At 40.7% G+C, this 14,449-nt stretch overlaps 1 protein-coding gene across 2 annotated transcripts in view; it reads left to right on the plus strand.

Annotated features, from left to right (window-relative positions):
• Window positions 1-14,449, plus strand: part of DIS3 (DIS3 exosome endoribonuclease and 3''-5'' exoribonuclease) — an 87,865-nt gene that overhangs the window by 28,724 nt on the left and 44,692 nt on the right. For both annotated transcript variants that reach the window (XM_077483125.1, XM_077483126.1), the window contains exons 9-12: window positions 5,809-5,946; window positions 6,124-6,270; window positions 6,386-6,502; window positions 13,496-13,597. In XM_077483125.1, the coding sequence (XP_077339251.1) occupies window positions 5,809-5,946; window positions 6,124-6,270; window positions 6,386-6,502; window positions 13,496-13,597 (504 nt within the window). The remainder of the gene's footprint in view (window positions 1-5,808; window positions 5,947-6,123; window positions 6,271-6,385; window positions 6,503-13,495; window positions 13,598-14,449) is intronic.

A 14,449-nucleotide genomic window follows, 5' to 3' on the forward strand; every position in this document is an offset into this window, starting at 1 on the left:
ATGGTGGACCTCTTCTTCTCATTCATGGAGAAAATCACTCTTCTGCCATGTGCACATGATCAGAGTTTTCAGCAGAAAAAACACAAAAATTGTCTGAACTTTCGACCATCAAGAAAGCGGTAACGTACAACACTGCGATGAGCATGAAAATGAAGTTCAATGCTTCCGAGCATGCGTCAAATTGTTTCTGAGCATGCTTAAGAATTTTGCGCGACGGAATTGCTACAGATGATTGGAACTTTTTCTGTCGGAAAAATAAAGAATATGACTCAATCTTTTGCTGGCGGAAATTCTGCCAGCAGAAGTCCGATGGAGCATAAACATGGTCGGAATTTCTGACCAAAAGCTCTCATCAGACTTTTGCTGGCGGGATTTCCGATCATGTGTACGTGGCTTTAGCTTAAAGTGACTGTAAACCCTCACATATACCGAGTGAAGTGAACAGCCTCAGATGATACAGAGATGAAACAAATCTCCCTACATAAGTTTTACATGTATAGTGAATATAAAAAGTCTACACACCACTGTTAAAATGTCAGGTTTCTGTGATATAAAAAAAAAAAAAAAGACCAAGCTAAATCATTTCAGAACTTTCTACACCTTTTTTTTAATGTGACCTATAAACTGTGCAACTCAGTAGAACAACAAACTGAAATCTTTTAGGTGAGGGAAGTAAAAAAAAAATAATATATGGTTGCATAAGTGTGCACACCCTTAAACTAATACTTTGTTGAAGCACCTTTTTGATTTTGATTACAGCATCAGACTTTTTGGGTATGAGTCTTATCAGCATGGCACATCTTGGCTTGGCAATATTTGCCCACTCTTTTGTGCAAAAACACTCCAAATCTGTCAGATTGCGAGGGCATCTCCTGTGCGCAGTCCTCTTTGGATCACCCCATGGATTTTCAACTGGATTCAGGTCTGGGCTCTGGCTGAAATATTACAAAACTTTAATCTTCTTCTGGTAAAGCCATTCCTTTGTTGATATGGATATATGCTTTGGGTCATTGTGTTGCTGAAAGATGAAGTTCCTCTTCTTATTCGGATTTCTAGCATAAGCCTGAAGGTTTTGTGCCAATATTGACTGGTAATTGGAACTGTTCATAATTTTCCCTACCTTGACAAAGGCCCCTGTTCCAGCCGAAGGAAAACAGCCCAAAAGCATGATGCTACCACCACAATTCTTCACAGTGGGTATGGTGTTCTTTTGGTGATGTGCAGTGTTTTTGTGCCAAACATATCTTTTGAAATAATGGCTTAAAAGTTACACCTTGGTTTCATCAGACCAGAACACATTTTTCTACATGCTTTTGGGAGACTTATGTGGGCAAATGTGTTTTTGCAAAATTTAGCCAAGCTTGGATGTTTTTCTTCATCAGAAAAAAACTTCCGTCTTGCCATTTTGCCCCATAGACCAGACATATGAAGAATGCGTAAGATTGTTGTCACATGTACCACACAGCCAGTACTTGCAGATATTCCTGCAGCTCCTTTAATGTTGCTGTATGCCTCTTGGCAGCCTCCCTGACCAGTTTTCTTCTTGTCTTTTTCATCAATTTTGGAGGGATGTCCGGTTCTTGGTAATGTCACTGTTGTGCCATATTTTCTCCACTTGATGATGACTGTCTTCACTGTGTTCCATGGTGTATCTAATGTCTTGGAAATTCATTTGTACCTTTCTCCTGACTGAAACCTTTCAACAATGAGATCCCTCTGATGCTTTTAAGCTCTCTGCGGACCATGGCTTTTGCTGTAGGATGCGACTAAGAAAATGTCAGGAAAGGGATACTAGAACAGCTGAACTTTATTTGGGGGTAATCAGAGGCACTTTAACGTTCCTGGCGGTATTCCCGAGTGTGGCTCTGGGTTAAATTTCAGTACCATTAGCGGTAACCCCGAGCCACAGCATACTTGCCTTGTCACCAGGATCCTGCCATGTCCCCGCGCACACACACCCTCTTCCACATAGGCAAAGGAGGAACGAAGAAACTTTCAGAACTGCTGTGAATAGACAAGCTCTCTACTAATCTATTTATAGCACCCTCCCCGAAACAAATTTTCAGCTGCTTTAATCTCCTGTGTATGAGAACTTTGTCAGAAGTTCTCATGTTGATAACAGAGGAATGGAGCAGCAGAAAAACACAGGACTTGGGGCTTTGGAAAGAGATAAGTAAACACTACACATATATGTGCCAAGGTCAGATTTCATGAATGGGGTTTACATCCACTTTAATTTATTTTTGTTTATTATTTTAGAAGTTGGATTCCTTATTCAACCACTCAATGTCTTCTAATGCCAACATAGAAGCAGCGTATCTGAATCGGTGCAACCTCCGTAAAACCTTGGGAGCTATACCCAGGCCTGTAATGTTGTTTCGGGCACTGGATCCTCCATGGCACTCATCTTGGCACTTCTTGCAATGCATTGTCAGCTGCTGGATGCTATACAGGTACTGAGCTCCCATCGTTGTGGAACCAGGTCCCTAAAGACACTCTTTGAGGGTATGCCCACCACGATGGACAAAGCCCATCTAGCTCTATCTCAGGCAAGTAAGAAGTGACCTGTTTGACTAAAGGTCATCTCTGTCACAATTCCTTGGACAAATTATGGATTTAATAGAGCCATTTTTGTCCAGGGCTCAAAAACGCCACTGCTCTTCTTCTCCCATTTTCCAACCTGAGTTGAATCCCAATATGCTGGTTCTAGAGGACACAGACACCCAAGGGAATGTGGAAGAAGTTGCGGAAGACTTTTCTTCTTCAGACTTCTACTATATTGAAGTGCGATCTACCCGTTTTAACATCTGCCAGTGATCTTGTGAGTCCATGCTCTCTCTCTCTCCTCCCGCCTCCCTGGCTGACGTCAGCAGGGGAATCTAGGTTCCGCCTGCTGGAGTAATCAGACAGGGAGAGCAGAGAGCCTGGAATCACATAATCGCTGGGAGATGCTGTTAAAACAGGTAGAAATCTGCATTTTTTTTTTTTTTTTTTTTTAATTAAGCACAGGCACTAGGGTACAGCTTTTTATCTGACAGTGGGGATGAGATATTAAAATGACTTTAAAGGATAGAGAGTTTCTGAATCTGATTCCTACTTTGCTAAAAGCAAGAAAATACTTTTTCAGGAATATCATTTTTTTCTTGGTGTGAACACAGGCACATCAATCCCAGGAATTGCTCTGTGTTACATTATAGCCTTTACTGTAACCACGAGACAGCTCGTGTGTTTCTAGTATATAGGAACACCAATCGGTCTCCTCCCCCAGTCAGTCCCATCCCCTCCACAGTTAGAACACACATTGAGGGAACACATTTAACACCTTGATTGCCCCATAGTGTTAACCCCTTCCCTGCCAGTGACATTTATACAATAATCAGTGGCTATTTATACCACTGATTGCTGTAAAAATGTCAACGGTTTCAAAAAAGTGTCCGATCTGCCGCAATCACGATAAAAACCACAGATCGCTGCCATTACTAGTAACAAAAAAAAATTATATAAATTCCATAAATCAATAACCTATTTTTTAGGTGCAATGACTTTTGTGCAATCCAATCAATATACACTTATTGCGATTTTTTTTTTTTTCTTTTTTTTTTTTTTTTAATACCAAAAACATGTAGAATACATATCGGCCTAAACTGAGGAAAAAATTTAGTTGTTTTTTTGTTTTGTTTTTTTAATTTGGATATTTATTATAGCAAAAAGTAAGTTGTTGTTGTTGTTTATAGTTCAAAAAATAAACCGCAGAGGTGATCAAATACCACCAAAATAATGCTCTATTTGTGGGGGAATAAAGGAAGTCAATTTTGTTTGGGTACAGCGTCGCATGACCGCGCAATTGTCAGTTAAAGTGATTCAGTGCCGCATCGCAAAAAATGGCCCATCAGGAAGGGGGATAAATGCTTCTGGACCTTAAGCACTCTCAAATGTCAGATCTTGGCCTTATCCATTCTTTTGAAAGGAGCCTGGCTTCAGTTTTCCTTTTAAGAACTTTTCTTTAAGGAGTATCTCATCGCTTTCATCACCCTGTGCTTCCTTGACTGGTTGACATCCATTCTACTGCGGGCGCAGCTTTCTGCTGCAAGATTCTCGCTGGGGCACTCTATAGTTGAGCCTTCTGACTCACTCTGTAAGACCATTCTTTTTTTATTTAGACACTTTTAATAAGATTTGAGTTCTTATTGCCCTGTGTTATCTAGCAGTTTCTGGATCAGTAACCCATGGCTTTTACCTTGGGGACTGTATTTGGACCCCACAGTGTGGGGCCGTTCTGTGTTGTTTGCTTTTGGCACTGGATCCTGAGTTAGGTTCTCAGCTTGGCATGCAGCAAGGTGCTATTCAGGTGCATGGCTGTGGTCCATCTTTATGGTTCCCAGACCCTAAAGACATACAGGTATAGCCATCATGATGGCTGAGGCTGGAGTCGTCTACAACCTTAGCAGCCTGAATGAGATCTGAAATTTGTCCCATTAGGCCAGCCATAGAAGTGTGGAACACCAGATGGTGCAAAGTAGAGGTCTGAGGAGGGAAGATCTCGGTGTGGGGTACTGTTCCAGAAAACTGCATAAGATGCCACTATGGCCGCAGCACAGTGAAGAGGGTTGATTGAAAGAAATTTGGTAAGTATAACTAAAACTAAAATACCCTCATTAGAGAAGAGACGTCCAACACCTAAAGACGCTAGCAAAGATCTGAGGTTTGCTGGGAGCTGGAGAGGTGTTTATAAGGGTCCTCACATCTTCCTTTTTTTTTTTTTTTTTACCAGTGCCCAATCACCTGAAGGTACCTGTCTATAACCCAGCCATCTATTAATCTGTCCTATTGTGTATCAAACTGAGAGAGCGAAGCCACTTTCAGTAACATTTCGTCACTAGATATGGTGATAACATAAAATTATATAACAACTGGAATATAGGTATACATAAAATGTGTGTGAATAAGCACACATGATATTAAAACATTTGTTTAAAACATAATGTCCATAAATGATCCGAGATCTTGTATGATTAGCACCTGGAGGCAGCTCCCTTAGAGTGAAGCGATGAGCTCTGTGTAGAAATGGGAACAGAGGGGCGCCAGACTGAGTGCAGTATAAATCATATATTTAATAAAAACAAGTAGTAACTCACAGGTTAAATTAGATGAGTTCAGTATGCAGTGAAAATCGCCAGTCCTGGAGTCTCATAAATGTCTTCCCTTTGCAGCCTGGGGCACTGGTGTGATCTTACAGGGATCCAGAAAATGCTGGGAACCAGGAGGCAGGAAACAAGAAGCAGCTGGTCGTGACTTCACAGGAACAGGAAGTGTGATTATTCACAGTGGCAAGGAATGGTAATGCATTTCGAAGCTACAGCTTCTTCATCAGACCATGATTGGCTGGCAAACCTGGCAGTCTTATATTGCAGAGGAAATAGAAACAGAGAGATCTGATGGGCTGGCCAGCCCGTCAATCAAATACACAGATTCAAAGAGGTAGATGGCTGGAGACCGAAGAGAATGTAAATATGAGTAAGAAGCTTGCTGATTAATAGTGGAAGATAAGTTTATAACGTTTGCATAAATCGATTTTCACTGCATACTGAACTCATCTAATTTAACCTGTGAGTAACATTTCGTCATCCTACTTCTGTTAAAAATATTGTATTATGACTGGTTTATGAGGGCAATTATTATCAGCAAGGTTTAGTGATAAATTGGGTAGAATGTTTGTTTTAATAAATTAAGAACTTGCTAAATTATTTGATCCCTAATAAACAGTCCCTTCTGTGTATGTATATATGTATACATTTTTTTTTTTGTCAGTCCACTCGCCATCTCTTCACACCAGCTGACCGGAGGGTACCCCGCATTCGCATAGAGACCAGGCAAGCCTCCATTTTGGAGGGACAGAGAATTATAGTGGCAATTGATGGATGGCCAAGAAACTCTCGATATCCTAATGTAAGTCCTATTATTTATTTCTTTTATCTCTCATATTTTTTCTTGTTAACAAGATAATTTTATTTCTAAATCAATGTGTCCAATTAAGCCCCCCCCCGACCCCGTTTTTAAATATTGGAGGTTGATCCTTGAGGATTACGAATGTGTTTCTAATTTAATTTGTTTTACATACAATAGGGACATTTTGTAAAGAACCTGGGTACAGCTGGAGATAAGGAGACCGAGACAGAGGTTTTACTTCTGGAACATGATGTACCTCACCAGCCATTCTCACAGGCTGTTCTCAGCTTCCTTCCCAAGATGCCTTGGTCCATTACACCTGAAGTGAGAATTTTTTCACCAAATTGCTTTCTCCTGTTAGACAAATGTGTTCATAGAAGGAAATAATTTATGTAGCTAACTAGCTGACTAATTTTATAAAAACTTTTCTACCCATTAGGACATGAAGCACAGAATTGATTTGAGACATTTACATGTGTGTAGCGTGGATCCTCCCGGCTGTACAGACATTGACGATGCACTGCATTGCAGGGACCTGGAAAATGGTAACTTAGAGGTGAGTGCCTTGTATGTTTTAAAATACATTTTGTGAATGCAGAGAACACTAGGGCTCCATTCACACCTATGCAGTTTGCTTTTGAGTGTTTCTGCTGTGCTTTTTTTTTTGCCTCCGTTTTTGGTCTCTGTTTGCCTCTGACAGCTGACTGAATCACCAGATGGTTGATTGGGTCTCCCAGTTGAGCAGGAGAGTCCAAGAAAGAAATCCCGCTGCTTGTAAAAGTAATCCAGGGGCTGGTTAACTGTTAGGATTGCTTTTACAAGAGAGCCGACCATTAGTTCTAAAAACTAATATATGGATGATTCCTGCAGCTGTTTGGTATTGTCTCTCTTCCTGGATAGCTCCTGTAAGCATTATTACATTCTAACCTATACATCTAAGAAATTCTCTCTTAAATGGTTTGTTCACATTTTCAGGATAAATGAAAAGGGGAGCTAACACCATACACCCTTTTCACTCCCTTGGTCACCGCCGTACTTAACTCTGTGGGTGATAGACTGTCTTTACGCGCAAAGCTGGTGCAGTTGTCTGGGGATTTGAAATCCCACTCTTCTCCCTCTTCTTTCTGCATCCCTTCCTGTATAAATCAGAGTAATTCTCTGTGCTGGGGAGGGCTCGCTCTGATCTGACCTGGAAGCGCTCCAGAAAGAAGAGATAGAAGAGGTAGCCACGGGCAGTTCATCACTCACAAAGGTAAATGGAGCGGGGGTGGGGGGTACGCTTGTACAGTGTTCACCTTTTAAAAAAAAAAAAAATCTGAAAAAGTGAGCTTACGCGAGTGAAGCCGGTTAAACTTTGAACTATGGAGTCTATCACTGACCTCCTCCTAGAAATTCTAGGTGTCAGATTCAGTCCTTTGTGACTTACTATGGGTATGCAGGTTAGGGGTTCTTAAATAAGTTAATCTTTTTAAAATGGCCTGTTGTCCAACCTGCGGCACCCTTTGACAAACTGTTTCATGCATAAAAAAAACGAAACAGTAAAATTAGCCACATTTTTTTGTATAATGTGAAAGATGTTACGCAGAGTAAATGGATAAAAAAAAATGTCATGCTTCAAAATGGCACACGCGTGTGGAATGGCACCAAACCCCATAGGCAACGCTTTAAAAATGTTTACAGATTACATATTTTGAGTTAGACAAGGTCTAGTGCTAGAATTCTTGCTCTCGTTCTTTGTTTTGTGGCGATTCCTGACGTGTGGTTTGAATGCCATTTACATATGAGGGCACGACTTGCATATGCATTCACTTCTGGGAGCAAGCACGCGGGACAGGGGCACTTTAAAACCACTTTTTTATTGTTAATTTTACTTTTATTTTTCAATTTTGACACTTTCTTTTTACATTTTTTTTTTTTTTATCAGTTTTATTCCTATGACAAGGAATGTAAACATCCCTTGTCATATGACTAGTGCTTGACAGGTCCTCTTTACAGTGAGATATGGGGTCAATAAGTCCCCAGATCTCACCTCTAGGCTGGGAAGCCTGAAATCAATAAAGGAAAAAAAAAAGATCTCGGCTTCCCAGCGGCGTCATTTTTTTCAAATGCAGAGGCCAGGTGTGACGTCATAACATCGTGCCCAACCTCCAAATGATCATAGAGACTCTGGGGACTATCCGGCCCATCGGAAATCTCTATGGTCAGCATCTGGGGCCGGTCGGTTCCTTCTTCGGTTCATCAATGGCAGGTGCGAGCTGGAAGAAGCATCGGAGGGGGGGGGCACCCCCTCTCACCGCCTATATAAATGACCAAACGGCTGAACAACCACTATGATCATTCTTTTGGTGAAGGGAATTGCCGGCCCCAAAAAGACGATATCTGAATGATGCCTGTTGCTGCAGGCATCATTCAGATATCACCGCTCAAAATCCACAATGTCATATGACGTTACGTGGGCGGCAAGCGGTTAAACCAAGGTTCAGGCTGATGCGGTGCGGGATTGGCAGTGATTCTTGTGCATTTGCCACACAAAATCACAATCGCACTCTGTTCACCACTGCGGGTGTCAATGTTAAAGTTGTTGTAAACCCTAACATATACCCATTGACGTGAATAGCCTCAGATCATACACACAGATGAAACGAATCCTCCTAAATACGTTTACCTTGTTTATCTGCAGTCTTCTCCTCTTTACATCCATTCAAAAGTGAATAATTTTAGATAAAATCCTTCTTAGGCCGCGTACACACGGGCGGATTGTCTGCCCAACTTAGTCCGCTGAAACGTGTTTCAGCGGACAATCCGCTCGTGTGTGGGCTTCAGCTGACTTTTTCAGCGGACAGTCTGGCGGACTAAGTCTTTCGGAATTTCCGTAATTTTGTCCGTCCAAACTTGGTTTCAGCGGACAGTCCGCTCGTGAGTAGGCAAGTTGGACGGACTAAGTATGGCGCATGCTCAGAAAGGATTTACACGGCCGAAGGTTGCATTGCAGTGTATTGGACGTCGTATTTCTAGTCCCGTCGTACGTGCTGTACACGTCATCGCGCAAGCTTTCAGCGGACTGTCTGTTCGTCGTGTGTGGTCAAGTCCGTTCATTTAAAAGTTGGACGGACTGTCTGTCGGATTGTCTGACGAACTTAGTTGGGCAGACAATCCGCCCGTGTGTACGCGGCCTTAGTCTGTGAGGAGCAGAGAAGAGAGGTGGAGAGCTGCAGTTACAGTGTGTAAGAGCTGATTTGGAGGAAAGGGACACACACCCCCTACACACATTGCACAGGAATGAAGAAAGAATGCAGAACTTTGTTGTGAATAGACGAACTGTGTGCAGAGTTCCCTCCCCGTCACAAATATATCTCATGTGTCGAGTGACACATGCTGATAAGAGAAACCAAGCACCAGAGAAAAACAACACTTAGAGCTTAGGAGAAAGACAAGTAAACACTACAGATATGTGCTTTGTTCAGATTTCATGACTGAGGTTTTTAACATCACCCTAAAAATGGTTTGCAAAACGCAGTGCGATTGGCTGAAACAGATCCGATTTCCAGTGCAGCAAAAAAAAGTTCATAAACCTTTTTGGTGCGGTGAAAATTTGAGCCATACAAATTGGGCTCAAATCGCACTGCAGATAATTTTATGTGATTTGAACAGGAATTCAGTGTGATTCCTGTCCGAATCGCATGCAGTTTCCTGCACCACATCCGTGTGAACCAGCACTCAAAGGTGAAGGAACAAGATGTGGACATACTGGCCTCCATGTTCAACCAAAGACTGATCAGAATTGTAGCCAGGGCCTGGGATCCTCTGACCTTCACAGTAGATGTCCTTGTGATTCTTTGGACTCCTATGCCTTACTTCTGATAAAGATTCTCTCTTGACTGTTGTGCAAAACTGAGGAAGAAATTGTTCCGGTTATCCCCTATTTACTAAATTGGCCTAGGAAGATGTGATACACAGACATACTCAGACTTCTTGTGATTGAGCTTTGGACTCGTTACCAAATAGACCAGACATACTTGCATAAGATCCCCTGTTCCACCCTACTTAATCACTGGCTTGCATGGATGCTGAAAACTAGGTCCTGAAGGATAGATGCATCTCTTACTGTTAACTTGTCCTTGCTCAGTGCCGGAAAATCTACCTCCTGCAGGATCTATCCAACATAAAAGGTTTACTTTGCCTTGTGCATGGACAGGAAGATGAGTCCCAGGGAACATTCTGGCCTTCATAAAGTCTGGTTTCAGCCAGCATCTGGCCCTGAGTACCCTTGAAGGACAGATTTCTGCTTTATCCTTTCTCTTCCAGAAAAACCTCATTTCACAATCTTTAATAAAGATGTTTCTTCAGGGAGTTACTCGTATCAGTCCCCCTCGTTTGATCCCCTGTGCCAACCCAGTGCTCTCTGTAGTTCAGAGACCCCCCCCATGCCTTCCTGGGCTCTCCTGTCCCACCGTGGAGCCCTGGACTTGAAGACATTGTAATTTATATTGTTCCTCTCCCTCTGTAATATCAGAAACCATAAGTGGCAAGGATTTCTTTACTTCCAGACCTGGTCTCTCCAATAAGAGGGCCCATCATGGCCCTTGCTATCACAAGGGATGTTGTTTATCCCTTGTGATGGCAATAACGGTGATCAATTGATTGAAATAAATTGAAAAAAAAATTTTTAGCGTGCCCCTTCCACCTGTGCTCAATGTTGAACATGCATGTAGGTCCCACATACATAAGTCACCTGAGATTTTTAGGTACCGCAGTTTGTTGCCATTTCACGGGCCCACCCAGTTTTAAAGCTTGACCTGTTGGATATCTATTTATTTGGTGTAACATTCTGTTTTCATTTTTACGAAACAAATGGGTATTGTGTTTGTGTACACTATATTTTCTTGAAACTGTGTTTGATAAACCACTGCGCAAATATTGTGCAACATAAATGACAACAACCATTTTATTCTTTAGATCCTCTGCTTAAAAAAAAATATGTATGTGTGTATATGTGTATATGTGTATGTGTATGTGTATATATATATATATATATATATATATATATATATATATATATATATATATATATATATATATATATAATTATAAACAATAAGTTTATTAGTTTATTATTATAAGCAAAAAAAGTATGTAGTCAGCCACCAATTGTGCAAGTTCTCCCACTTAAAAAGACGAGAGAGGCCTGTAATTGTCATGATAGGTATACCTCAACTATGAGAGACAAAATGTGGAAACAAATCCAGACAATCACATTGTTTGTCTGATTTTTGAAAGAATTTATTTGCAAATTATTGTGGAAAATAAGTATTTGGTCACCTATAAACAAGCAAGATTTCTGGCTCTCACAGACCTGTATCTTCTTCTTTAAGAGGCTCCTCTGTCCTCCACTCATTACCTGTATTAAAGGCACCTGTTTGAACTTGTTTTTAGCAGTATAAAAGACATCTGTCCACAACCTCAAACAGTCACACTCCAAACTCCACTATGGTGAAGACCAAAGAGCTGTCGAAGGACACCAGAAACAAAATTGTATACCTGCACCAGGCTGGGAAGACAGAATCTGCAATAGGCAAGCAGCTTGGTGTGAAGAAATAAACTGGGAACAATAATTAGAAAATGGAAGACCACTAATAATCTCCATTGATCTGGGGCTCCATGTAAGATCTCACCCCGTGGGGTCAAAACGATCACAGGAAAGGTTAGCAAAAATCCCAGAACCAAACGGGGGGAACTAGTGAATGACCTGCAGATGGTTGGGACCAACGTAACAAAGGCTACCATCAGTAGCACGCTACGCTGCCAGGGACTCGGATCCTGCAGTGCCAGACGTGTCCCCCTGCTTAAGCCACAACATGTCCAGACCCGTCTGAGGTTTGCTAGAGAGCATTTGGATGATCCAGGAGAGGATTGGGAGAATTTCATATAAGATGAAACCAAAGTAGATCTGTTTGGTAGAAACACAATTCGTCGTGTTTTGAGGAGAGAGAATTGCTGAGTTGCAACCAAACAACCCCATACCTACTGTGAAGCATGGGGATGGCAACATTAGATTTCTCCACATTTCAACCCCATAGAAAACCTTTTGGAGGGAGATAAAAGTTTGTGTTGCCCAGCGACAGCCTCAAAACATCACTGCTCTAGAGGAGATCTGCATGGAGGAATGGGCCAATATACCAACAGCAGTGTGTGACAACCTTGTGAAGACTTACATAAAACGTTTGACCTCTGTCATTGCCAACAAAGGATATATAACAAAGTATTGAGATGAACTTTTGATTTTGACCAAATACTTATTCCATCATAATTTGCAAATAAATTCTTTCAAAAATCGGACCATGTGATTGGATTTGTTTCCACATTTTGTCTCTCATAGTTGAGGTATACCTATGATAATTATAGGCCTCTCTCATAGTTTTTAAGTGGGATAACTTGCACAATTGGTGGCTGATTAAATCCTTTTTTGCCCCAATGTGTTTGTGTGTGTGTATGTATATATATGTATATGTGTGTGTGTGTGTGTGTATATATATATATATATATTATTATTATTATTATTTTTGGGGGTTCGAAGTAGTTTTCTAGAGCAATAATTTTAAAAAAAATGCAGCTTTTTACATGTATGTGGGAAATGTCAGAATTGTCATGTCAAGTAGTTTTAATTTTAAATACTTTTAGATATATTTGGACCAGGTTTCATGGCAGGCTGCCTGCAAGCATTTTTTGAACAAGGTCAGCATGAGTCTGTCCTAATAGGCTCAGGACAGACCCATACATTCTCTCATTTCCATAAAGAAGTCTTTAACATTGTCTTAGAATAGACCATGTTTAAATCCTGCTTTACCTGGCTATAAACTATTAGATATGTGTTTTTGTTTTTTTTCTTTCTTGCTTTCTTGCTTTCTTGCTTTCTTGCTTTCTTGCTTTCTTTCTTTCTTTCTTTCTTGCTTTCTTTCTTTCTTTTTTTTTTTTTTTATGTTCAGCCTGCAAGTGCTGTTGGACAAATCCTACTTACAGGGGCCTATTGTGTTGTTACAGCCACTGGTGGAGTATCAAGATAGTGGCTGCATCTAAATGGATGACAATTTTTCACCTAGCTCGCTTGATTTTTTTTTAACCTAACAGCCTAACAACTTGATAATGAGTTATGCGTTAGCTGGTCCTGGTATCCCAACCTCAGCAAAAAAAAACAAGTCAATTTCTGGAAATAAGGGCCATTTACTGATGCAAAGCAGACTTGTACATCATAATTTGTATCTTTATCAAAATACGACAGTGAGAGCTCTGTATTAATATATTTGTCTTTCCATTACTGCTAATGCATTTTTACTTAACTTCATTACCTTAGCTTAGTGTACTCCTATTTTCTGCTGTAATGTTTGTTCAGTCCTGTCTTATAAAATTACTGTCTGCTTGTGTATCCCTTTGTGTTTTATATAATAAACTTACAATATCAATATACTTTTCCTTTGAGAAAGGAAAATAACATGAAGAATGTATTTTGTTAGTTTATTATCGTGACAGTGGCATTTTTAACATTCTGGTTAAGGTTGGAGTACATATTGCAGATGTGAGCCATTTTATTAGACCTGGCAACGCTTTGGATCAGGAATCTGCAAACCGGGGTACTACGGTATACCTGTGCGACAAGGTAATCATTTCCTTCCATTTTTTTACAACTTGTATGATTGTTTCATTTTAATGTCATAGGGGTATGCTGCCAACTGAACTATTTATATTGCATTTGCATCTTGAGCACCTTTGCAGTAGTTTGTTATAAAATGATTTGCATTAATCAAATCTAGAGCAAACTTCAGTCTAATCTTCAGTGTGCATGTACCCAAGAGCAAAGCAGGCAGTTTGTAATCCAGTCACATTTTTTTGTATCCTTTTCAATAGACTAGGGAACGTTAGAACCCTTGTCAATGTTTCTTGTTTGTACCTTTTGGCCCAGGTTTGGATTTTTCCTTCTACTTTCTCAACAGTCACCTGGACAGGTAGTGAGGGAAAATTTCTCTAGCAGGGACACGATGGCAGCAAAAGCACTATTATTATTTGGGTGGGGTAAGGCTGGAGTCTGCCAAATGTTCTAATTGTAGTTATCCTCTCACTTTCTGCCTCGGTAGGTGTCACTAGGACAAGTGAAGAAAAATCTCCCCAACAAAACAGACAGAAAAAATTACCTGAAATTACCCTTCTTGTTCCCTACTCTAGCCAAAACTAATGCCGCGTACACACGATCGGAATTCCGGACAGAAAAAGACAGATGAGAGCTTTTCATCAGAAAATTCAACCGTGTGTATGCTCCATCGGAATTTAGCTGTCCGAATTCCCACCAGCCAAAATTGATGGCATGTTCTCAATTTTCCCAACGGAAAAACTTTCTATATGCAATTCCGACACGCCAAAAATCACGCATGCTCAGATTCAACTACGAGACAGAAGCTATTGGCTACTGGCTATTGAACTTCCTTTTTCTAGTCGCGTCGTACGTGTTGTACAT

This window comes from Lithobates pipiens, unplaced genomic scaffold (genome assembly GCF_037356315.1).
Source record: "Lithobates pipiens isolate NorthernLeopardFrog02 unplaced genomic scaffold, aLitPip1_a1.2 Scaffold_16, whole genome shotgun sequence".
NCBI lineage: Eukaryota > Metazoa > Chordata > Amphibia > Anura > Ranidae > Lithobates > Lithobates pipiens.